Consider the following 27,390-nt stretch of genomic DNA (forward strand, 5'->3'; position numbering starts at 1 on the left):
TTGGCCCGCATTGTGTACATCAGAAAGGGCGAGCAGATGTGCGCTGGCGAGCAGGCTATCGTGGGCGCTCGGGAGACCGTTGGTGCACATGGTGCGTAGCCGCACAGAAGGTCTCAGAAGTGTTGGCGATCAGGAGATCTACGGCGAGACTCAGCTACAGGAGGGCGCTGGAGTGTTGATTCAGCGGAAGTCTGGTCCACAGCAGGAGAGCATTTGCGAACTACTACCGACGAGGTTGCACAGGTGAAAACCTGGCACTAAAGGGACTTACATTGTGAGATAAGCCCTTTGCCCCGAAGGGACCGGTGCCCGTTGGAAAACGGGGTGGAGTGGCGCCCACTGTGCATCTGCGTCCAGGAACGGAGATGGAAGACAAGAAGGTCTGGCAGGTGTCGGAGATCGCGAACGATCTGCCGAAAGGTCTAGCGAAGCAGCTGCAACGGTCTGTTCTCGTCGAGGAGGATCCTCTGTGGCTGAAGATGAAGACGACCACGGACAGGAGCACCATCATCAGTCCTCCGAAGAGGAGTCTCTGTTAGTGAACTCCCCCGAGGGAGAGAGACACTCGCAGGAGAGACCGTTGGACTCGGCTGCCCCCTCGAAGGATGTTCAGAGGGAACTGAGCCTTCAGCAATATCAGCAACAACAGCAGGGGAGTCTCTATGAGTGTCCCCTCTCACGAACGAGAGAGGTGAACACTTCGTAGAAGAGACAAGAAGAACTGATGAAGGCACCCCTTAGGGCCGTTGGATCAGCAAGCTGACCAAAAAAGAGCAACCCTCCGAAGAGGAGCTCCTGCAGCTGCTCAGCCCCTTGAGCGTAGCTGCAAGTGCGACCGCTCAGCACCAAGAGCATAATCGCACGAATACCACGGTCCGGCTTTGCAACCGCTCAGCCCCTTGAGCCTGGTTACAAAAGCGGTCGCTCAGCACCAAGAGCATAACCGCCCGAGGACCAGGAAAAACCCAACCAGGAATTATTAAGGTAAGACAAGTTCCCCCCCCCCCACGGGGGAAAAAAACTCATACCTGGGAAGGGAACCTCCCTCGGAAGGGAAGTTACCCACCCATGGAGGCGAACCTCCTGAGCGTTCTAAATGAACTAAGGAGCTGACAGTTGTCACGGGAGAACTTCTAGGAGAAGGGAACACGCCCATGACGAAGTCCTAGAGAGGAGGCGGCAACAGCAGACTCCCCAGGCCCAACCAGGACAGCTCTGCTTCGTTGGCACAATAGGCAAACGAAAAACTAGATAGTTAACTGTGAAAACAAAATAATTAGTTAACATTCATTCCCCCGAGGGAACTCCAAAGAGGAACCCCGAGGGAAAAGAACAAAAGAATTACACACCAGGTATGCACCCTCCTCATCCACTGACACTCACGGGAAGGGGGGAAAGGCGGAGAACTGTAACAAAAACAGAATTATAACAATTAAGATTATGTAATTCATCTAAGAATGTTCACTAATAGTAAGAACGAATGAACCCCGAAGGGAAGCGTTCTACACAGAAGCTGAAAAGTTAACAAATACAATTAGATTTCATTAAAAATAATTGAGACAAAATAACAGAGTAGCAACTCAACCCGCAACGGGAAGGAAGCTACCGTAATACGTAGTAGTAATAAAAGGGTGAACGACCTCGAGAGAGAGAGAGAGAGAGACCGTAGTCAAACTAACTCCCATGTTCCTTACGCTGATAGTCCAAGTTCCCCGTAGGAAAGGAGGAACAGCGGAGAAAACAGATTAATAAATAAAGTTCAGCGATGACGATTCCCCACGGCACCCGAGAATCAGAAGCCGAAGGACCAAGGGAGAGATCGCGACCCATGAAATGTCACCGTGGGGGCCTGGAACCACACGGAGAAGTTGTCGTAAACTACACACACACACAGAACAAACACTGAAAAGGAAACTTACTGTATTTCTATACTCAAATATATACATAAACATAAGAATGTTTACATATATAATAAGTATAAGAAAAGTAAGTAATTAAGTAAAGACAAAACATTAATGGCTGCCATGCGAGGACGGGACAGAGATGTCTGCCCACCGTCCGAGCCAAAAGCGAAGTGAATCAGTTCACCGGTGTGAGGGGGGAGGGGTAGCTAGCTACCTCTCCCTTACCCCCTCGCTAGCTAGCGAGAGGGTAGTTAACCCTCGTTAAAAATCTAATGGCTCGTCATTTCAGCTACGCCGAAAGTAATACCCCATGTAAATAGTGTGGTTTGTATTTTGGTTACGGAACAATTAATGATTGGATAGAGAAAGAAAAATTGTTTGATGAAGCTGGCATAGAATAATCCAATGAAACTTTTACAGACAATCCTTTGAGCATCTCATCAAAGGTTGTAGAGCCAAAAACACCTTTACAATGCCATCACTTAATCAACGTAGGAACTGTATCATTGCCATCACCAGGGATCATTTCACCAACAAAGAAGAATGGAAGAGCCAATGAGTACCAGAGTAGACTCTAGTATTATTACAGTACATGTGTACAGTTGGACACAAGAATCCTGGATTTAGATAGATACTATTATAAGAGAAAAGGAGGGAACAAATATAATTCACTTAAACATGAAACCTAATGTCAAAAAATTGCAACAAAGGAGTTTTAGTCAATAGGGGACTTACTAAATAGTTGTGATAATTCAACGAAAAAAAAAAAAAATTTAATGGAGACCTTCAAATGTATGGTAAAGTTTATCATAAAAAATGCCAAATGTATGCACCATCATTTCTATCAAAACCCCCTGGTATTCATAGCGCTTATCTTTTAAAGCTGGTTAAATGCTGAGATTTACCACAGAATTGAAAAATATGCATTTTTTTTTCTTGTAATAAGGCTATCCCTCTGGTGGAGTACCGAGTTAATGTGGCAGTTGATGATAATCATCTATGATTACGACAGTCACAGCTCCTTCATCTTTTCAGTTCTCTCGTCACTTTTACAGTACGTGCCTTAGACTACTGTTCAACCCACAATCCAGATTGTGATATTTTGTGACTTTGGGTCAAGTGTTACAGCAGAATATAGAAATACACTTTGGATGGCATTTGTGGACTATGAAGACTTTGTAGTGTGCACCAGCCAATTTTGTGGGGAGTCCTCCATTATTAGGGAGTTCCTCTTAAATGTGTAAATTTTATTGTCTGTTCATGAGCATAGCAAGTGCAAAGTTAATGTTAGTGGAGTCCTCTCAAATGAATTTCTGCTGAACAGTGGAGTACTTCAAGGGAATGTGTTGTCACTTATGTTGTTTATCCTCATCATGGATTTTGTAATGTATAGAACAGTTGGAGATGGAGGAAAAGGATTGCACTGGATTGGTAACAGGATATTAGCTGGCCTAGAGTATGCAGATGACACTGTCCTTATTAGCAGAACACCACAGGACTTGCAAAGCTTGCTTACCAGAATGCATGAAATATCACATAAGGGTGAGCTCAAGATAAATAGAAGAATGAGACGATGAGAATGGAATATGCAAAGGATAATGAAATATCATTGGAAGGAGAAAGGATTAATGAGGTGGAATCATTTAAATATTTAGGATCTATGATCTCTAATACAGGATCTTTAGAATTTTAATTTAATGAAAGATTGAAAAAGCAAATCAAACAATGGCTAAGTTGAATAAAGTTTGGAAATCAAATCACCTGGAATTACTTATAAAAACCAAGATATTTATCAGTTTAATGAGATCATTATTAGTACTGTATGGACACGAGTCATGATATAACAATTAAACAATAACCAACAGATTTTGTAGATTTGAGAACAAAGCCCTGTAAAGAATATTGGGACCTAAATAGCAGGAAAGGATTAGAAATCAAATTATAAGAGATTACCTGAGTGCCATATGTGGATGAGATTATGGTTAGGGAATGCTCTTCACACTCCCAGACAGATTAGTTAACCAAACTGTCAAGTGGGCTCCACAAGGCACTAGAAGAGTTGGAAGACTCAGGCCTACATGGTTGAGGACTATGAAGCATGAAGTAGATGAATGGATAAGTATCGATTTAAAAGCTCAGGATAGAGATGAATGGCAAAATCTAACAAAGGCCCTTTGTGTCATTAGACATGGGAAGAGATGATGATGATATTACACATAACAAGGGCATTTCTTCTGGAATTGCTGTGAATGCTTTTGAGAGTTGTTCAAGCAACTTACTGAAGACTAGCTGAGGGCAGCATTATGAATGGATTGATTTTTTTGAGGAACGTGATTAGAAAAGACTTCCTTTTATTAAGAGAAGTTCACCTGTAGCTGACCGCTTGAGAGTTTCAAATGTAAAATGAAACTAACATTCATTTCAAGGGAAAATTCTGAGAAGACTAGGTAATTAATTACATGGGGATCATGATGACAATACCACTCAGGCTATTCTTGCAGTTTGTTGACTTGATAGTAGAGTTTCATAAGCTGTTTATTATTTCTTATTTGTTTGTGAATCTAATAAGACCTATAAGTCTGGGCAAAGACAGTGACTACCGCTAGAGAGTGATGGCGTCCTTTTAACTGGGCAGGCAGTATTACATTGGATCCCTCTCTCTGGTTATGGCTCCTTTTTCCTTTGCCTCCATATACACAGAATAGTCTGGTCTATTCTTTCCACGTTCTCCTCAGAACACAGAAATTACCAAACAATTCTTCTTCGCTCAAGAGGTTAACTACAGCAATATAATTGTTCAGTAGCTACTTTCCTCTTGATATGAGTAGAAGAGACTCTTTAGCTGTGGCAAGCAGCTCTTCTAAAAGAGGGACGCTCCAAAATCAAACTACTGTTCTCTAGTATTGCGTAGTACCATAGCCTCTGTACCATGGTCTTCCACTGTCTTGGGGTAGAGTTCTCTAGCTTGAGGGTACACTTGAGCACACTATTCTATCCAATTTTTCTTCCTCTTTGTTATTTTGAAGTTTTTATAGTTTAAATATAATAGATTTATTTTAATCTTGTTATTCTTAAACTTTTCTTGTGTATATTTGCTATTTTCCCTTGGAGCCCTTGGGCTTATAGCATCCTGCTTTTCCAACTAGGGTTGTAGCTTAGCAATAAATAATAATAATAATAATAATAATAATAATAATAATATTACCTGCCTATTTTGAATATTAAGCTAACTCCTAAATTTTATCACTAATGTGTCGGTCAGTAAGGGTTCTGATGGTAGACAGCACAATACATAGTCAATTACCTCTCGATAGAACTCGCTCTTCGGGTTCTTTTATTGCATAATTCTTGCTTTTCCAAAGTCTAGTCAGCTCAATACGACCACCGCATTCCGACACAAAAAATGGGCTGGTAGCTGGATCCTTAGGTCGGCTCCATCCACTGAAGTAAGTGTTCATGAGAAACATTTTTTTATCTATAGTTTCGGCAGTGGGGTTCAGTGCAAAGTAGGCTCAGCTACTAGCACATCTCAAATTTTCCCAAATGCATTAAAGTAGGTGATAGTATATTATCTCAACTGGTAAAGAAGTCCCTTGCCTAGTACAGGTGCAAAGGTTACCATTAAGAGTAAACTACAGGAGAAGCCTTAAGTTTCATTTTTGGAGTACAGTATTCACCACGCCAGGATCCAAAGAATGAGGATAAAACGAAGAAAGAACTTGACTCAGATGACGTATATCCTTGGGAAACTTATTTCTGAAAGGTATTGGAATAAGTTAGTTAGGAAAGTTCTGATAATGCTTATTACTCCAAGACATCTTATATATTATTCTGACGTCTTACACTCCAAAGTTTTACAATATTTTCATGGGAGTGAATAAATTATTATTTCAAATAGAAAGCAAATCTACTAATTTGACTTTCTGTTGGTTGTTAAGACCTTTCCCGCAGAAGAGCATTTTCTAATTTAGGAACAAATCAATTGCCTAACCTTGTTATTGCATGAGATCAAGCTAATACTCTTGAACCTCTAGAGAGTTATTGGGTCCTTTGGCAGGACAGACAGTACAACACTGGATCCTTCTCTCGGGCGGCTCATTTTCCTTTGCCTACACATACACTAAATAGTCTGGCAAATTCTTTCCAGATTCTCCTCTGTCCCCATACACCTGATAACACTGGGATTAACAAACAATTTTTCTTCACGCATGGGGTTAACTACTGCATTATAAGTGTTCAGTGGCTACTTTCAGTTTGGTAAGGGTAGACGACTCTTTAGCTATGTTAAGCAGCTCTTTTAGAAGGACACTCCAAAAATCAAACCACAGTTCTCTGGTCTTGGGTAATGCCACTACCTGTGAACCATTGTCTTCCATTGTCTTGGGTTAGAGTTTGCTTGCCTGAAGGTAAACTCAGGCACACTTTTATATTCTATTTCTCTTCCTCTTGTTTTTCCTTCATTTTTATAGTTTATATATGAAAGAATTATTTTAATGTTGTTACTCTTCTTAAAATACTCTATTTTAATTTGTTCATTACTTCTTCTGTAATATAATTGTTTCCTTTCCTCACAGGGTATTTTTCCTTGTTGGGGTCCTTAGGCTTATAGCATCCTTCTTTTCCAACTAAGGCTGTGGCTCGGCTAGTAATAATAATAATAATAATAATAATAATAATAATAATAATAATAATAACAATAATAACCCATATAATTAATGCAAAAAGGAAGTTTTTTAATACAGATTTTTTAATTGGTTGATTAAAAAAATGCTGTTTGTTAGAATACAGTGGGGGGTGTAACTGATATTCTCTTCTTTGAAAATTCTATATTGGGATTATTTAAACTTTTATAGAAGAAAAATTTGCAGATAAAATTAGGTTACCTAACTTATTTAGGCAAAACTATTTCGGAGGGTATCAAAGCTGCAGCAGCTCTTGTGAATTGTGTGGTCAAGAGTAAGGAACAAGTGTTCCTTAATGGTTGGGACACTGTCCAATTCAGAAACATTCTTTTGTTGCTCCCTATTTATTGGTTCCCATACTAGACCAAATATTTATAAAGTTGTAACACAAGTAAGGCCTCCAGAACACAAAGTGACGCTATGAGGTCTATAAGTACTGTCCAGTAACAACTACTTCTCAAGATCTGTCATGTCTACTGTAAGTCTGAGGAGAAACCATCCTATCATGGCATAGGGTATGCAAAACAGCTTCTGCATTAGTTATGGCAATGTGGGTTAAGTCTTTTACTTCCATCCACAATTTACTGTATCTAGCCTTTATAGATAGTAACAGCTTTAACTCTTTACTAGCTGATGTGATATGAGTGGATAAGACTAACTACCTCGTTAACAAATTCAAATACCATTCCAGCTCCACGGAAGACATTTCCCTATTTCAAATAACAAGAAGTATGTATACACATAGGAACAAATACATCTTAAAAATAAATCTCATTCCATGCTATACAGTGCCCTAGTTAACTGCATATGATATTAACATATTTAGGGAAAAGACTGGATACCATCTCTCAAATCTTTGAACATTTTCATAACTCATCAAGCTATTCTGTTTTCAGAGATTTGCGAAATCCATCTACTGTTGGCTTTAATGAAAAATGGTTAATATTTTTTTAGTGTTTCAACTAAAATCCTCATAGTAATTCCTCGGCTATTGGGAGTGTTCCGTTCCAAGCATCAGTGCGATAACTGAAAAATCTCCCTATACTGTAGATACAGAAATCTACGATATATTCTTTCACATTATTTTTATTATTTTCATATTTTTTTATTATCTATAAATTTAGGCTTTTATAACTTCAAAAATGACTATTTTTAACAACAAAATTAAAATATAAAAAATATAAAACTTATGGGCCCTCAGAGACCAGCAATATCAACAGGAGTCGGCGATATATATTTAGACACAAGACATTTATAAATATTCTATGTACAGAGGGAGCAATAGATAAACTGCAATATAGCAAGGGATTATAGTACTGTACTGTATAAGCCAACAACCTTTGAAAGGTATCAGTTCTGATCAAAATTTTAGAGAAAAGGAAGGAGTGATTGAAAATTCAAAGGAGTGCCAAATCATAAATGGGAATTCAAACAATTAAAAAAAAAAAGTTCAGAAATCAAAGAATTAAAGGAAAAAAGCACAATCAATTAGAACCTGAAGGTAACAGGTTTTAACTTGATCAAAGGTCTTTTGTCTTTGTTGGTGATTTTAATGCTCACCATAGGGAGTAGTTAAGTTCTATCTCTCCTACCGATCGCCATGGCTTAAGAGCTTTAGACTTGTTTCTGAATCAGGCTGTGAGCAAATCATAAATGAAGCTACTCACAGGTTTGGTAATTGCTTGGACCTCGTATACACCGACTCCCCTGGCGCTATAACTAGTACGGTTGGTTCTCCTGTCGGGACATCTGATCATGCCTTGATTTCATTAGTAGTGAAGACTGAGCAGCCTGTCCCTGATATATCATACTCATGTAAAATTTATATGAAATCCCAAGCAGACTGGAATGGGATTTTGCATGATCTTTTGTGCTTGAATTGGTCACAATTATATAGTAGTGTAGATCCTGTTGTCCCTTTGAATGAGAATCTAGTCAACATAATTGATAGGCGTATCCCTTCTCGTGTGCTAAGGTACCGAGTGAAGGACAAACCATGGTTCAATGATGATTGTAGACGTGCTTATTTGGAGAAACAGGAGGCCTATCATCTTTGGAAGGGTAACAGATCAGATTTGACCTGGAACAACTATACTCAGCTTCAAGCTTTTGCTCAGAGAGTTTATGCCTCAACTGAAAAGGAGTACAATTTAACCATAAAAGAAACCCTTTCTGGTACAACTCAGGAACATAAATTGTGGCCTACCCTTAAATCTGCACTCTTTGGTGTAGATGCAACAGTTCCTCCTTTACTTGAACCAGATGGCTCAGTCACTCACTGTCCAAAGGAAAAGGCAACCCTTTTGGCTGATGTTTTTGACAGTAAACAGTGTAATGAAAAACTTGAACTTCCTCATTCCTGTTTTCCTGAGGCTCAACTAACTAGTTCACCTTTTCGATCTCATGAGATTAAAGCTCTGTTGATGGACTTTGATGCTTATGGAGGTGTATACCCAAATGGCATTTTTCCTCTGTTTTTATAGAGAAAGCAGATTTCTTAGCTCCAAAGTTATCTGTTATTTTGCGGAAGTTAGCAAGAAGAGGAGGTTTTAGCACTTGTTGGAGAATTGATAATGTTACTCCTCTATGTAAATGTGTTTGTGGTAGCTCAAGTCCCACTAATTACCACCCAATTTCCATAAACTCCCATATTATCTAAAGTTTTTTAACGTCTTCTGGCAAAACGTCTTAATATGTTTGTAGAAGGTATTCATATATTCCCTAGTTTGTAATTTGGTGTTTGTAAAGGCCTTGGACCATGTGATGCCCTTCTTACAATCTCCAATGCTGTGCAGAAATCCCTTGATTGTGGTCAGGAAGTTCGTATAATTGGCCTTGATTTTAGTGCTGCCTTTGACCGTGTTAATCATGAGGCCCTTGTTTTCAAACTCAAACAGTTGGGGGTGGGTGGGTCGTTTCTTAGCGTTATCATTGATTTTTCAATGTTGTTGCTGATGGGCACCATAGTGAGTATAGGAATGTGATATCCGGTGTTCCACAGGGTAGTGTTTTTGGCCCATTACTTTTCATACTATATACACATGACATGTGGTTTGGCCTAGAAAACAAGCTTGTTGCATATGCAGATGATGCTACTCTCTTTGCATCAATTCCATCCCCTGAATGCAGATCTGGGGTTGCTGAATCCCTTAATAGAGATTTAGCTAAAATTAGTGCATGGTGCAAATTATGGGGTATGAAGTTGAATCCTAATAAAACTCAGAGTATGATTGTAAGTAGGTCCAGGTCGGTGACTCCTCAACATCCAGATCTCGGTACTGATAATGTTTCTTGAAATTTGTATGACACTTTTAAAATTTTAGGTGTGATTCTCGACAGCAAATTTACTTTTGAGAAACACATTAGGTCTGTGTCTCCTTCTTGTAGGTAGTTGGTTGGCCAGGGCACCAGCCGCCCGTTGAGATACTACCGCTAGAGAGTTAGGGGGTCCTTTGACTGGCCAGACAGTACCATATTGGATCCTTCTCTCTGGTTACGGTTCTTTTCCTTTGCCTACACAGACACCAAATAGTCTGGCCCATTCTTTACAGATTCTCCTCTGTCCTCATACACCTGACAACACTGAGATTACCAAACAATTCTTCTTCACACAAGAGGTTAACTACGGCAATGTAATTGTTCAGTGGCTACTTTCTTCTTGGTAAGGGTAGAAGAGACTCTTTAGCTATGGTAAGCAGCTCTTCTAGGAGAAGGACACTCCAAAATCAAACCTTTGTTCTCTAGTCTTGGGTAGTGCTATAGCCTCTGTACCATGGTCTTCCACTGTCTTGGGTTAGAGTTCTCTTGCTTGAGGGTACACTCAGGCACACTGTTCTATCTATTTTCTCTTTCTCTTGTTTTGTTGAAGTTTTTATTGTTTATATAGGAAGTAGTTATTTTAATGTTACTATTCTTAAAATACTTTACTTTTCCTTGTTTCCTTTCCTCACTGAGCTATTTTCCCTGTTGGGGCCCTTGGGCTTATAGCATCCTGCTTTTCCAACTAGGGTTGTAGCTTAGCATTTAATAATAATAATAATAATAATAATAATAATAATAATAATAATAATTGCACAAAAAATTGGCTTATTGAGAAAGTCTTACAAGATTTTCGATGATCAATCTATTCTGAAGAAGTGTTTTAATTTTTTCATTCTACCTTGTTTTGAGTATTGTTCTCCTGTCTAGTTTTCAGCCTATTGATTTTCATCTTAATTTTTTGGACAGAAACTTACGGTCTATTAACCCTTTTACCCCCAATGGACATACTGGTACGTTTCACAAAACTCATCCCTCTAACCCCATGAACGTACCGGTACGTCCTTGCAAAAAATTGTTTTTTAATTTTTTTAGCATATTTTTGATAACTTTATGAGAAACCAGGCATTTTCCAAAATAATGAGACCAACCTGACCTCTATATGATGAAAATTAAGGCTGTTAGAGCAATTTTCAAAAAATATATTGCAAAATGTGCTTGAAAAAAAAATGCCTGGGGTTAAGGGTTGGAAAGTTCCAAATAGCGTTGGGGGTAAAAGGGTTAATTAAATTTCTTATTCCTGATCTAGATATTAATCTTTGGCACCGTCATTCAATTAGTTCATTATGCATGTTGCATAAGATTTTTCATAACTCTAACCATTCTCTACATTCACATCTCCCTGGACAATTTTATCCTGTTCGTAAGACTAGGCAGGCAATTAATTCTAATAAATCATGATGGCTCAATACTACACAGTATTCTAAAGTTTTATTCCAGCAGTTACCAAGTTGTGGAATGATCTTCCTAATCGGGTAGTTGAATCAGGTGAACTTCAAAAGTTCAAAGTTGGAGCAAATGTTTTTATGCTGACCAGGCTGACATGAGTCTTTTTATAGTTTATATATGACATATCAGTTTTTGAAGTTTATATATGACATATCAGTTTTTGACATTGTTAATAGTTTATATAGGACATATCTGTTTTGACATTGCATGTGTTTTTGGAATGATTTATTGCTAATCTATTCTCATCATTTATTTATTTCCTTTCCTCACTGGGTTATTTTTTCCCTATTGGAGCCCTTGGGCTTATAGCATCTTGCTTTTCCAACTAGGGTTGTAGCTTGGCTAGTAGTAATAATAATAATAATAATAATAATAATAATAATAATAATAATAATAATAATAATAATAACAGGTTTTAACTAAATCAATTTAAGTCATCATCAGTGTATGTAGTTATGTTAAATTTTCCTAATCGCAATCATTACATGTGCCCTGTCTCTTAGTTAAGCAACCAAGAATTTATTCAAGTAATATATTTTACACATACATCTGTTATTACTAGGTTCAATAATCTTTAAGTTACTTTCCACTAAGACCAAACAAATAATAATACAGTATATTTTTCAACTAAGAAAAAAATGATATTTTGATTATAAAATAAATTTTTGAATATACTTACCCGGTGAATATATAGCTGCAACTCTGTTGCTCGACAGACAACTCTACGGAAAAACTCGCCAGCGATCGCTACACAGGTTGCGGGTGTGCCCAACAGCGCCATCTGTCGACCAGATACCCAGCTCTCATGTAAACAAAGACTCAATTTTCTCCTCGTCCCACTGCGTCTCTATTGGGGAGGAAGGGAGGGTCATTTAATTTATATTCACCGGGTAAGTATATTCAAAAATTTATTTTATAATCAAAATATCATTTTTAAATATTTAACTTAGCCGGTGAATATATAGCTGATTCACACCCAGGATGGTGGGTAGAGACCAGTAATATATGTTTACACTTTTATGAGCTAAGAGTTTTTTATTTCATTTTAGAAGTTATCAAAATAACAAAAACAAAATAAATAGGTACCTGGTAAGGAAGTCGACTTGAACAATTACTCTGCCTTTTAAGTACGTCTTCCTTACGGAGCCTCGCGATCCTCTTAGGATGCTGATCGACCCCTAGGAGCTGAAGTATCAAGGGTTGCAACCCATACAACAGGACCTCATCAAACCCCTAATCTAGGCGCTCTCAAGAAATGACTTTGACCACCCGCCAAATCAACCAGGATGCGAAAGGCTTCTTAGCCTTCCGGACAACCCAAAAAACAACAATAAAAACATTTCAAGAGAAAGATTAAAAGGGTATGGAATCAGGGAATTGTAGTGGTTGAGCCCTCACCCACTACTGCACTCGCTGCTACGAATGGTCCCAGTGTGTAGCAGTCCTCGTAAAGAGACTGGACATCCTTTAGATAAAAAGACGCAAACACTGACTTGCTTCTCCAATAGGTTGCGTCCATTATACTTCGCAGAGATCTATTTTGCTTAAAGGCCACGGAAGTTGCGACAGCTCTAACTTCGTGCGTCCTCACCTTAAGCAATGCTTGGTCTTCCTCACTCAGATGTGAATGAGCTTCTCGTATTAACAGTCTGATAAAGTAGGATAAAGCATTCTTTGACATAGGCAAAGATGGTTTCTTAACTGAACACCATAAAGCTTCAGATTGGCCTCGTAAAGGTTTAGTGCGCTTTAAATAGAACTTAAGAGCTCTCACAGGGCATAAGACTCTTTCTAGTTCATTGCCTAGAATCTTCGATAAGCTGGGAATATCGAACGATTTAGGCCAAGGTCGAGAAGGCAGCTCATTTTTGGCTAGAAAACCAAGTTGTAGCGAACATGTAGCTTTTTCTGACGAAAATCCGATGTTCTATCTGAAGGCATGAATCTCACTGACTCTTTTAGCTGTGGCTACGCATACCAGGAAAAGTGTCTTTAAAGTGAGATCTTTCAGGGAGGCTGATTGTAGCGGCTCAAACCTGTCTGACATGAGGAATCATAGTACCACGTTTAAATTCCAACCAGGTGTAACCAAACGACGCTCCTAAGTGGTCTCAAAAGACTTAAGGAGGTCCTGAAGATCTTTATTGTTGGAAAGATCTAAGCCTCTATGCCAGAAGACCGATGCCAACATGCTTCTGTAGCCCTTGATAGTGGGAGCTGAAAGGGATCGTCCTTTTCTCAGGTATAAGAGAAAGTCAGCTATTTGAGCTACAGAGGTACTGGTCGAGGATACAGAGACTGACTTGCACCAGTCTCGGAAGACTTCCCACTTCGATAGGTAGACTCTAAGGGTGGATGCTCTCCTTGCTCTAGCAATCGCACTGGCTGCCTCCTTCGAAAAGCCTCTAGCTCTCGAGAGTCTTTCGATAGTCTGAAGGCAGTCAGACGAAGAGCGAGGAGGCTATGGTGAACCTTCTTTACGTGTGGCTGACGTAGAAGGTCCACCCTTAGAGGAAGACTTCTGGGAACGTCTACTAGCCATCGAAGTACCTCGGTGAACCATTCTCTCGCGGGCCAGAGGGGAGCAACTAGCGTCAACCTTGTCCCTTCGTGAGAGGCGAACTTCTGCAGTACCTTGTTGACAATCTTGAACGGTGGGAATGCGTAGAGATCTAGATGTGACCAATCTAGGAGAAAGGCATCTATATGTATTGCTGCTGGGTCTGAGACTGGTGAGCAATAGATTGGGAGCCTCTTGGTCAGCGAGGTTGCAAAGAGATCTATGGTTGGTTGGCCCCAAGTGGCCCAAAGTCTCTTGCATACATCCTTGTGGAGGGTCCATTCTGTTGGAATTACTTGCCCTTTCCGACTGAGACAATCTGCCATGACATTCAAGTTGCCTTGGATGAACCTCGTTACTAGTGTTATGTCTTGACCTTTTGACCAGATGAGCAGGTCCCTTGCGATCTCGTACAACGTCAGTGAGTGGTTCCCTCCTTGCTTGGAGATGTACGCCAAGGCAGTGGTGTTGTCCGAGTTCACTTCCACCACTTTGCCTCGAAGGAGAGACCTGAAGCTTTTCAAGGCCAGATGTACTGCCAGCAGCTCCTTGCAGTTGATATGCATGATCCTTTGACTCGAGTTCCACAGTCCTGAACATTCCCGACCGTCTAATGTCGCGCCCCAGCCCACGTCCGATGCGTCCGAGAAGAGAACGTGGTTGGGAGTCTGAACAGCCAGGGGAAGACCCTCTCTTAGGTTGATATTGTCCTTCCACCAAGTCAGACAAGACTTCATCTTTTCGGAAATGGGGATCGAGACCGCTTCTAGCGTCTTGTCCTTTTTCCAGTGAAAAGCTAGATGGTATTGAAGAGGACGGAGGTGTAGTCTTCCTAATGACACAAATTGTTCCAGGGATGAAAGCGTCCCTACCAGACTCATCCACAGCCTGACTGAGCAGTGTTCCTTCTTCAGCATGTTCTGGATGCATAACTGGGCTTGACTTATTCTGGGGGCCAACGGAAAAGCCCGAAAAGCTAGACTGTGAATCTCCATCCCTAAATACACAATAGTTTGGGATGGGACCAGTTGCGACTTTTCCATATTGACAAGGAGACCCAATTCCTTGGTCAGATCTAGAGTCCACTTTAGATCCTTCAGACAGCGACGACTGGAAGAGGCTCTGAGAAGCCAGTCGTCCAAATAAAGGGAGGCTCGGATGTCCGATAAATGGAGGAATTTGGCTACATTCCTCATCAGCCTCGTAAACACGAGAGGAGCTGTGCTTAGGCCAAAGCACAGGGCCCGAAACTGGTAGACCACCTTTTCGAAAACGAATCTCAGAAAAGGTTGGGAGTCCGGGTGGATGGGGACGTGGAAGTAGGCGTCCCTTAGGTCTAACGAGACCATCCAGTCTTCCCTTCTGACCGCTGCTAAGACTGACTTTGTGGTCTCCATGGAGAACGTCTGCTTTGTGACAAAGACATTCAGAGCACTGACGTCTAGCACCGGCCTCCACCCTCCTGTCTTCTTTGAAACCAAGAAGAGGCGGTTGTAGAATCCCGGAGATTGAAGGTCCGAGACTTTGACCACCGCTCCCTTCTCTAGCAAAAGAGACACTTCCCGTTTCAAGGCTCGTCTCTTTTCTTCCTCTCTGTACCTGGGAGAGAGATCGATGGGAGACGTTGCTAGAGGGGGTTTCCGTACAAAAGGGATCTTGTACCCCTCTCTGAGCAACTTCACAGATTGTGCATCTGCGCCTCTCTTCTCCCAGGCCTGCCAGAAGTTCTTGAGTCTGGCTCCCACTGCTGTCTGAAGATGCGGGCAGTCAGACTCTGCCCTTATAGGACTTGGATCCTTTCTTCTTCCCTCGCTTCCCTTCGGCACGAGCACCTCCTCTGCTGGAGGCTCTGCCACGAAAGGGCGGAATAAATCGAGACGCTGGAGTGTCCATCCTTGGTCTAGCTGACAAGGTAGGCAAAGGGGGAGCTTTGCAAGCTGAGGACGCAACAAGATCGTGAGTGTCCTTCTGCACTAACGAAGCGGCTATTTCCTTAATCAGGACTTCTGGAAAAAGGCACTTGGAAAGAGGAGCAAAGAGAAGCTCAGATCTCTGGCACGGTGTAACTCCAGCAGAAAGGAATGAGCAGAGAGATTCTCGCTTTTTTAGGACTCCGGACACAAATGATGCAGCAAGCTCATTAGACCCATCACGGACGGCCTTGTCCATGCAGGACATAATGAGCAAGGAAGTCTCTTTATCTGTCGAAGAGATCTTCCTGCTTAGGGCTCCTAGACACCAGTCTAAGAAGTTAAAAACTTCAAAGGCCCTAAAGATTCCTTTCAAAAGGTGGTCCAGGTCCGATGATGACCAACAAATCTTTGAGCGTCTCATGGCAAGGCGGCGGGGAGAGTCTACAAGACTTGAGAAGTCGCCCTGGGCAGAGGCAGGAACTCCCAAGCCGAGAACTTCTCCCGTGGCATACCAGACGCTCGATCTAGAAGAGAGTCTAGCAGGGGGAAAAGCAAAAGCTGTCTTCCCTAAACTCTTCTTGGACTGCAACCAGTCTCCTATCACCCGCAAAGCTCTCTTGGACGAGCGTGCGAGGACGAGTCTAGTAAAGGCAGGAGTGGTAGACGGCATGCCTAAAACAAACTCTGAAGGCGGAGAACGAGGAGCCACAGAAACAAACTGGTCAGGAAACAGCTCTTTGAAAATGGCCAAAACTTTTCTAAAGTCCAAAGAGGGTTGAGTAGACTTAGGCTCGTCCAATTCTGATTGTGGTTCATCTATATGTGCAGCAACATCATCATCAGAAAGTTCCTCATCCGACAACTGATGAGGAAACGGCAACGGAGTGGCTAACGGCTGGTTCGCTGAGTCCGGTCGCACTGGTGCATGCGTGACTGAGCCGGACGCAACGTCATGGAACTGCTGCCCAGTCTGTGAGCTGGCAACAACCATGGTAGCGCGGGGACGCACAGCGTCTACCCCAGACTGTCTAGACTGATTGGGTTGCGCAGTGGAAACCACACTGGGTTGCGGAGGTTGACGCACCGCGTCAAAACAAGGCAACTCTGACGGTTGTTGAACATCCAGAACGTCAACGGCAACCTCCGTGCGTCGCTTAACGTCAACATGCGGCTGGCAGATCCCACTGGAACGCATGGGTGGAGGAACTCTCTCAACTGGAGTGCGTGAGAAGGTTACCTCGGCGTCCGCACAACCGATCGCTTGGAGGGTTGTAGGCTAGGTACTGCACTAGCTGGTACGGCAGCAACCTTCTCCGCATGAAAGTCCTGCATCAGAGACGTAAGTTTAGACTGCATGTCTTGCAGTAGAGACCACTTAGGGTCTACGGGAGCAGGTGCGGCGACAGACGGTGTTAGTGTCTGAAGCGGTACCGCTTTGCCTCTCTTAGGCGGTGAGCAGTCATCGGATGACGGCAACGAGTCCGAACTGACCCAGTGGCTACAACCGAGCCGTTGGACTTGTGCTGAAGGGACCGATTTACGTTTTAACGGTCGCGAGACCTTGGTCCAAAGTTTCTTGCGAGAAACACCTTCAGACGACGAGGTATAAATGGGCTCTCTCGTCTTAGGTAGGTAGGAGCGATCTTGGGTAGATACGCCCGATACCACGGAGGGAACGTCTGTTCGCTGATTAAAGCCTCTCGAACCCATGCGTCGTACGACATTGCTTCTCCCCTGGACTTGGGAGCTTGCAAGAGGTCCCGGACTAGGAGGACGACAGGCACGAACAGACGAACCCTCAAGCGCAACACTGTCCACAACACTATCACTTGGCACTTTAGCACTTCCCACTGCACTTTGGCACTTAAGCTCCTTCACATCCGCCATGAGCTGATTACGGTCACTAGCAAGGGACTCAACTCTCTCACCCAGAGCCTGGATGGCACGCATCATGTCAGCCATCGATGGTTCCTGAGTGCCAGGAGGGGGGTTAGGAGCAACCACTACAGGGGAAGGAATAGGTTGTGGGGCATGAGGAGAGGATACATCAATAGAACGAGAAGAACTTCTCCTAACTCTATCTCTCTCTAGCCTACGTGTGTACTTTTGAAATTCGATAAAATCGAATTCCGAAAGGCCAACGCACTCCTCACACCGATCTTCCAATTGACAGGTTTTATCCCGACAATTGGAACAAACAGTGTGAGGGTCGATAGAAGCCTTCGGAAGACGCCTAGAACAGTCCCTAGCATTGCATTTCCTAAATTTGGGAACTTGTGAAGGGTCAGCCATTTTGAATTGGTCAATGGAAATTCCAAAAAAACGATCAAAAAGTCATCAACAAAGAATCCAATATAAAAAAGAGTTCAAGGATTTGTGTGAAGAAAAACCCTGCACAGCGAAAGCTCAAAACTAGAATATAGTACTTCACCAATTAGATGTGAAAAACTCCAGTTTAGCAACAGCGAGTAAAGTACGTCTTGTCGACACCTCGACAGAGAGAAAATTGAGTCTTTGTTTACATGAGAGCTGGGTATCTGGTCGACAGATGGCGCTGTTGGGCACACCCGCAACCTGTGTAGCGATCGCTGGCGAGTTTTTCCGTAGAGTTGTCTGTCGAGCAACAGAGTTGCAGCTATATATTCACCGGCTAAGTTAAATATTTAAAAAGGAAACATCACCAATATCTTAATTTTCATACTACTGCACTATCATATATTGTAAAGTAACATACCTTATCAACACCTGAAGTAATTTTCCTAAGATAAGAATGAAAAGACAAATGCTTGATATTTTGCTCTTTTAAATAACTCTCATCCCATGGATCCAATGGAGTGCAATGAATGCATTTGCTATTTATACCATGATGACACCTGAAAATAAGATAATTGCAAATACAATGGTGAAGTTAGCAGTAAACGATTCTTCAACAGCATTTCCTAGAAACGGTCATATTTGGAAATCTTCGAAGCAAACAAGAAATGCTTCCACAAGTAAAACTTATATACAAATTCTATGCTCATACTTCAAAATAAATCTCGTAAATATACAGTACTTCCACAAACCTTTCTACAGTTTTCATGGAGTCCTATTGCATCTTTTCTCAAAACAAAGTTAAGGTTACATTCGATACTACTTCCCTAATATTCCTGATATACTGTCCTTTCTTTACATCTTAACCCAGCTGAATCAAAATGCTAAAACCTGAAAGACTCAAATGTATAATCCATATAGTACTTATCAACTGACATTAATTAAGATCTCATTGCTATTGCAATATTTTTCATTTTCAATCACAATACAGTAATACCTTGAGATACGAGCGTCCCAACATACAAGAAAATTGAGATACAAGGACAGTTCCGAGCAAATTTCTATCCCGAGATACGAGGAAAAATTTGAGATATGAGGTACAGTAGTTTCCTATGCGGCCACCAGGTGGCCGTGTGTGTGAGAGGCTGCTCACGAGGGCAGCAACGCCCGGTCTTTCCCGTTGGATCTTCGTCACATAAAATTATCGCGGAGCATCAGCCGTATTGTTTTGTATTTTTCAGTGCATAATTAATTAAATAAAAATTGGGTCCAAAGCCAGCGAGTGCAAACAAGGGTAGTGAAAAGAAAAAGCGTATGATGACAATGGAGATGAAGCATGAAATAATCGCAAAACATGAGTAGCGTAAGAGTGACTGAGCTGGCGCGCCAATATGAGAGGAGTACATCGACTATGTGTACCATCTTCAAGCAGAAGGATGCTATAAAGAGCACCAAGCCTTCCAAAGGAGTAACCATCCTTTCCAAGCTGCGTAATGATATTCGCGATGAGATGAAGAGGCTTCCTTTGATCTGGATATAGGACGATCATATGTGAGAAGGCCAGTAGAATCTATGACGACTTGGAAGGGAAGCAAACAGCCGAGAAAGGGGAGACTTCGACGGCAGCGGAAACCTTCAAAGGCAGTTGTGGCTGGCTGGATAATTTCGAGAAACAGACTGGGATACACTCGGTTGTGGGGCAAAGGGAAGCAGCAAGTTCTGACGTGAAAGTCGCGGCGGACTTCGTCACAACCTTTACTTTGGTTATCGCTCGACATGGCATCATCCCCCAACAAATCTTCAACTGCGATAAAACTGTTCTTTTTTGGAAGAAAATGCCCAGGAGGACTTTCATTACGGCAGAGGAGAAGAGAATATCGGGCCATAAACCCATGAAGGACAGGTTAACTCTATCCTTGTGTGCCAATGCCAGTGTCTGTAAGGTCAAGCCACTACTGGTGTACCACTCTGAAAACCCACGTGCATTCAAGTGCCAAAGGATCTTGAAAAAAAAAACTGCAAGTGATGTGGCGCGCTAATGCTAAGGCTTGGGTTACATGTCATTTCTTTACAGAATGGGTTAGTATGACAAATTCGTGGATTATTTGTATTTTTCCTAACCATACAAACCTTAGCTATTTATTAGGGGTATTACTTTCGGCATAGCTGAAATGACGAGCCATTAAAGTTTAGCGAGGATTAACTACCCACACTGATAGTAGGGGAAGGTAGTTTGCTACCGCTCCCACTCACACGCCTGTGATTTAGCTCACTTTTCTTGGAGGTAGGACTTCAAGGGGGATAGGGCTGGCGGCCAAGTTTGTATAAATAGCTAAGGTTTGTATAGTTAGGAAAAATACAAATTATCTACGAATTTGTCATTTATTCCATAACTGGAATACAAACCACGCTATTTATTAGGGGTGACTCACTCATTAGGAAGGTTGGAGGACCCTGCCAATCTGGCTTTTGGCTTTACCCAGGGTCTCCTTATCTGAGTATGTCAGTACATTGGAACCTCTACATACGATTGTCCTAACATACAAATTTTCCAACATACGAAGTAAAATTCAACCAAATTTCTGTCTCAACATACGAAGTGTTGCTCCAACATACTAAGTAAACAATATGCTTACCCGTGGAATTTTCTCGAAAGCGTCCAGCGTCGTTTGTTGTTGACGCCGCTAGACGGCAGCACATCGGAGGGACGCCAATCGAGCGTCACCTTGATCAGTCCTCTCATCGCGTGTGCATCGTGTGGTTGTCCTTTATTCGCTCAGTTTTAACAGTTTTTTATCCTGCCTTTTCACGTGTTGTTTTCTGTGTTCCATAATCAAGGGTCCTAAAAAGTTTAGTTTCGGTTCAGGAAGTAATAGCAGTGGTGAGAAAAAGAGGAAGTCTATGCTTTCATTAGAATTAAAGCTGGAAATAATAGAAAAGCATGAGCGAGGTGTACATGTTAGCGATCTGGCTAAACAATATGGCCGGAATATGTCTACGATCTCGACGATCATAAAACAGAAGTCAGCCATTAAAGCAGTGAAACCTTCGAAGGGGATCACGATTATTTCTAAACGTCGTAGCCCTACTCTGGAAGAGATGGAATGCCTTTTGTTGATCTGGATAAAGGACAAGGAGATTGTTGGCAATATGATCACGGAAACGATCATTTGCAAGAAGGCCAGCGCTATCTACAGTGACTTGAAGGTGGCGCACTCTCGGGGTGACGCGGGGGAGAGTTCAGCCGATCCTACGACGGAGGAATTCAAGGCGTCTCGAGGTTGGTTTGAGAAATTTTAGGAAACGGACCGGGATTCATTCAGTTGTTCATCATGGAAAAGCTTCGAGTTCGGACACCAAGGCTGCTAAAGACTTTGTTAGAAAGTTCGAAAGCATCGTGGTGGAGGAAGGTTACGTAGAGCAGCAGGTGTTCAACTGTGATGAAACCGGTCTGTTTTGAAAAAAAGATGCCTAGTCGAACGTACATTACTGCCAAAGAGAAGAAAATGCCTGGACATAAGCCAATGAAGGATCGGTTGACTCTTGCGCTTTGTGCCAATGCCAGCGGGGACTGCAAAATAAGGCCGTTATTAGTTTACCACTTCGAAAACCCTAGGGCATTTAAAGCACATTGAGTTAATAAAGACCTGCTACATGTTCCATTGCGTTCTAATTCTAAAGCTTGGGTTACTAGGCATATCTTTGTGGAATGGGTAAACGTAGTTTTCGGCCCTGCTGTCAAGAAGTATCTTCAGGAGAGGAATTTGCCTTTGAAGTGCTTGCTTTGTTTGGACAATGCACCCGCTCACCCCCCCGGACTCGAAGATGATGATATCGACGAATACAAATTCATCAAGGTGTTGTATCTTCCACCTAATACCACCCTTATCCTCCAGCCCATGGACCAGCAAGTCATCTCTAATTTCAAAAAGCTCTACACCAAGCACTTATTTAAGCAGTGCTTTAATGTCACGCAAAGCACCAACTTAACTTTGCGTGAATTTTGGAGGAGCCACTTTAATATCGTGCACTGCTTAAAGATCATTGATCAGGCTTGGGAGGGAGTAACTCGTCGGACCCTGAATTCCGCTTGGAAGAAGCTTTGGCCTGATGCTGTTGCTCCCAGAGATTTTGAAGGTTTTGGCCCCGAGAATGAACCTGTGGTTGCCGCCGAGGAAGACGTCGAAGAGATTGTATCCCTTGGCAAGTCTATGGGTCTGGAGGTGGATGATGATGACATCACTGAACTCGTCGATGAGCATCACGAAGAGCTCACCACCGAGGAACTCGAGGAGCTGCTAGCCATGCAGCATGATGAGTTCTAAGTGCAGTTGAGAGAGTCGGAGGAGATCGAGGAGGTAGGCGAAATCTTAGGTACGGTGGAAATAAAACAGATGTTGGCATATCATCAACACGTTTTTGATTTCATCGACAAGCATCACCCACAGAAACTTCAGGTTTGCCGTGTTGTTGCGCAGTTCGATGATGTTTGCTCAACGCATTTTAGAAAAATCCTCAAAAGCTGTACAAAGCAACTTTCACTCAATTATTTCTTTAAAAAATCTTTAAGACAGTCTAGTGATCATGATGAAAAGAAAGAAAGTGAAGCAAAGAAAAGGAAGACCGAATCGAGTCAAAGTGATGATAAATAAGAATAAGAAAAGAAAAAATGTAAAAAAAAATATAAAATTATAAAAATGAAAAAAAAAATAAGCTAAGTTAAGTTAAAGTTCACGTAGTAGTGTAAGTTAGTGTAAGTTATCGTACACGTTATCGTACAAAGTCACCGTCCCTACCTCCTCGCTGATCTTCCGTCTCCTCCTGCGTAGAAGTCCCTACACCTGCGCTGGCCTGTCGCTAAGGTAAAGTGTTACCTTAAAACCCGTTCTTTATTTATTATTTCATTATTATTATTCTTTTTTTTTGGTTTGTAATATGTATTTATTATACAGGTATTATATTAATGTATTATGTAATTATGTGTAGCCATTTATTAAGGATTTATCATGGGTTTTTAGGCTGAGGAACGAATTAAATAAATTTCCATGTATTCTTATGGGAATATTTGCTCCAACATACGATCGTTTTAACATACGAAGCAGTATCTGGAACAAATTAAGATCGTATGTAGAGGTATCACTGTACTCAAAATAAGGAGTCCCTGCACCTCGCTAAAACCTTGCCATGCAAGGACCGCGGCCTACGCAAGCTGTGTGTTGAGATATATAGAAGTGTGACCATCCAGGTAAAATTATTGTGAGTCTTTTAGAAGGAAAAACTTTTGTAACCAAGACTTTCCCAATACCACCTCCCTAGGGTATGGGGACACAACAGTATTAGTTTTAATACTAGGTACACACAGGAGCATGGTTTACCTGCAGTGGTTTGAGGTCACCTTGCGCAGAGAACCCAGGATGCTGCTTTCCCCAAGAGAGGGGAGGATGAAGAAAAGAATAAGAGCCAGTCAAACCTTTTCATTCATGCACACTAAAATTGGGTAACAATGCCCTCAACCTTCTGCTGCTTATCCAATAAGGAGCTTGAGGTCTTAAACCAGCTGTTGTGCAGCCACTACAGGACCGATACAGAACGTATCGAGTCTCCCGTGGGTCGCGTCTTGCAGGTAGTGGTATGTGAATGTAGTTAGACGTTTCCACACCCGAGCCTGAAGAACTTGCGTCACTGAGAAGTTTCTCTTGAATGCCAGAGACGTAACCACGCCCCTAACATCATGAGCTCTGGGGAGACATGAAGGAGGAGGGTCTGGATTCAATGCATGGTCTATGACCTTGCGAATCCATATCGAGATAGTGTTCTTGGTGACCCTCTTATTAGTCCTTCCCGTGCTGTCGAAGAGTGCAGGCATACGAGGGCGGGCTGCGGCTGTTCTCTTAAGGTAAAGCCTCAAACTCCTCACTGGACAGAGTAAGAGATGATCAGGGTCATCTGTTACAGCAGGAAGACTCGAAATCCGGAAGAATTTGAATAGTGGATCCGCTACTCCCTGGTTCTGAGTCATAGCAATAAACTCGAGGACGAAGCTGAACGTTACCTCTCCCAACCCCATGGATGGGCGATGTCATATGAGAGACCATGAAGTTCACCGACTCGTTTGGCTGAAGCCAAAGCTAGCAGGAGCACCGTCTTCCAAGTCAGGTGGTGATCTGTTGCCTGGCGTAATGGTTCATAGGGGGGTCTCTTAAGAGACCTGAAAACTCAAACCACGTTCCATGGGAGAGGTCTTACTTCAGACTGAGGACAGGTAAGTTCATAACTCCGTATGAGTAGAGAAAGTTTTAGCGATGAAGAAATGTCCATTCCTTTCAGTCTAAAGGCGAGGCTTAAGGCTGAGCAATAGCCTTTTACTGCCGAGACTGACAGGCGCATTTCTTCACGCAAATACACGAGGAACTCCGCTATTGCTGGAATAGTGGCATGGAGAGGAGAGATACCCCTTCCACGACACCAACCACAGAAGACTTTCCACTTTGCCTGGTAGACTGCTGCTGATGACTTTCGCAGGTGTACAGAAATCCGGATCGCAACTTGTTGCGAAAATCCTCTCTCAGAGAGATGCTGGATAGTCTCCAGGCGTGAAGTCGTAGCGAAGCTACGGCTTTGTGGAATATGCTGACATGTGTTTGTTTGAGTAGATCATGTTGTGGAGGGAATTCTCTTGGTGGCTCCATTAGGAGTTGCAGAAGGTCCAGAAACCATTCTGCCTGATGCCATAGCAGAGCTATGAGGGTCATTGAAAGATTGACCGATGTTCTGGCCTTGTTGAGTACCCTCCTCATCAGACAGAACAGGGGAAAGGCGTAAACGTTGATGTTGTCCCACCATTGTTGCAATGCAGCTTGCCAGAGAGCCTTGGGGTCTGGGATCGGGGAACAATATAACGGAAGCCTGAAGTTCAGGGCCGTTGCGAAGAGGTCCACTGTCGGAGAACCCCACAAAGTCAGGACTTTGTTGGCTACTAGATGATCCAAAGACCACTCGGTACTCACTATCTGAAATGCTTTGCTCAAGTTGTCGCTAAGCACATTCCTTTTGCTCGGAATGAAGCGTGCCGATAGTGGTATCGAATGGATCTAGGCCCATCTCAGTATCTTTAATGCTAGATGGGATAGGTGCTGCGAAAAAGTACCTCCTTGCCTGTTGATGTAAGCCACTAATGTGGTGTTGTCGCTCATAACCACCATTGAGTGACCCGCCAGAAACTGTTGGAACTGTTGAAGGGCCAGAAAGACGGCCTTCATCTCTAGGAGATTTATGTGGAGGTACTCTTCTGACACTGACCAGAGGCCTGAGGTCGTGTTGTGTAGCACATGGGCCCCATTCCCCTGAGGACAGGAATTCTTCGTCCAAAGGGGAGGGAGAAAAAGTCCAGGGGGGGAGGGGGGGGCCTGTCTCGAAGGCTTACGAGGAGACAGCTTTGTCCTCAGAGAAGTCACAGCGTCCGAAACTCCTCTTTCTCTTCAGGGGAGTAGATGCTGCCAAGGATTTGTGGCCTAGCTCAGAGAGAACAGGCTTAAAGGCCAGCATGACCGCTCTGATCAGTGCCCCAAACCAAGGGTGCTGACTGACGGCTGCGCTGTCAGACACTCCCTCTGGAGAGACAAGGATCGACCGATCCCTGAGAGGAGTTTCAATAGGGGGGATCGCCTACAAAGAAAAAGATGATAAAGAAATGTCCCTGGACCTTCCTGGAACCTTCCCCCCTACCGGCGAGCACGCTGTTCTGCACTTGCGGGGGGGAGAATGTGGCGGGGGGGGAGAATGTGGCGGGGGGGGAGAATGTGGCGGGGGGGAGAATGTGGCGGGGGGGAGAATGTGGCGGGGGGGAGAATGTGGCGGGGGGGAGAATGTGGCGGGGGGGAGAATGTGGCGGGGGGGAGAATGTGGCGGGGGGGAGAATGTGGCGGGGGGGAGAATGTGGCGGGCGACCTTGCCGCGCGTTGTCCTGCAGCCTCGCGCGTGGGAGGATATTGACGATCGCGCTGGCGCTCGCACGATGGGGAATACCCAGGGTCGTGGGGCGATTGCTGGTGTGCACGCGCGCGAGGGCGATTGCGAGGGTGCGCGCGGGCGAGCGATGGCGCGTAGGAGCATGCTCAGGAGACATTAGAGGGTGAGCAGGAAGCAGATTGCGCGCTCGCGTGCGCGAGGGTGAATGTTTGTGGGCACGCGGGCGCGCAGGATCCAGATGAAGAGCCCGTGCGAGCGAGGGATCGTGTGCTCTAGAAGATGTCGATGGGGGCGCACGCGCAGGAGAGATACCACTTGCACGCGGGAGCGCAGCTGGACCCTGCGTACGTTGGCGCGCCTCTTGTGAGCGCACATCAGGCTGGCGATGTATCATTGCTGTGGGAGATGGGCGTGGGCGCGCATCCTCGTGGGCACATGTAGGTGACTGCGCACGAATGCGCGCTGGCAAGGGATGGCGCGCAGGTGAAGGTAGACGGCGCGTTGGCGAACGCTGGCGAGTAGGGGAAGCCTTAAACTTCCCTACTGCACCCAGATCCGAGGATCGTGGGCATGCAGGAGATCGTTGGCTTGGAGGGCGTTGGCGCGCAGGAGTATGTTGGCGCGCATGGCGTGCAGCAGGTTGAGGGCGCGCAGTAGTGCGCTGGCGATCAGGTGAGCACTGGCACGCTTTAGCAGGAACATCGGCAACAGGTGTGTGCTGGCGCGCAGGTGAGTGCTGACGTGCTTTATCAGGAACGTCGGCAGCAGGTGCGCGGTGGCGCGCTTTATCAGCAACAGTAGGAGAGCGCCTGTGCACTAACTCCGAAACCTCAGAGAGGTCAGTTGAACGTTGGTGCGCATGCTTGGCATGGCGCGTAAGGGACGTATGTACTAATTTGCGCGTACACCCTTGTTGCCCCAAAGGGACCGGTGCCTGTTTTACAAAAACAGGTTTAGTTGGGGCCCACAGCGCATCAGCAGCCAGGAACGGCGACGGCAGGTCAGCAGGTCTGACGGGTGGAAGGTCGGCGTGTCCTTTGCAAGGACGACCTCCCACCGAAGGGGATCGTGAACAATACGCAGAGGTCCAGGGTTGTAGCAGGAACAGTCGAAGATCGATGACGAGGCTCCTCTACGGCGGACTGCAACAATGACGACGATCCGAAGAGGCGCCTCCTCACACCCTTATAAGGTGAAGGAAGGCCTCTCCGACGAGGAGGAAGGCGAGCCTTCTGGCGTATGCGCATTCTGGGGGCCGTTGGGTCAGTAAGCTGAACATCAGC

General features: G+C 43.7%; 1 protein-coding gene across 1 annotated transcript in view; it reads right to left on the minus strand.

Moving 5' to 3' along the window:
- Npl4 (nuclear protein localization 4) overlaps nucleotides 1-27,390 on the minus strand; it is a 138,196-nt gene that overhangs the window by 42,963 nt on the left and 67,843 nt on the right. The window contains exon 4 of the mRNA XM_068376870.1: nucleotides 18,561-18,699. Within this exon, the coding sequence (XP_068232971.1) occupies nucleotides 18,561-18,699 (139 nt within the window). The remainder of the gene's footprint in view (nucleotides 1-18,560; nucleotides 18,700-27,390) is intronic.

Source organism: Palaemon carinicauda, chromosome 7, assembly GCF_036898095.1.
Source record: "Palaemon carinicauda isolate YSFRI2023 chromosome 7, ASM3689809v2, whole genome shotgun sequence".
Taxonomy (NCBI): Eukaryota; Metazoa; Arthropoda; class Malacostraca; order Decapoda; family Palaemonidae; genus Palaemon; species Palaemon carinicauda.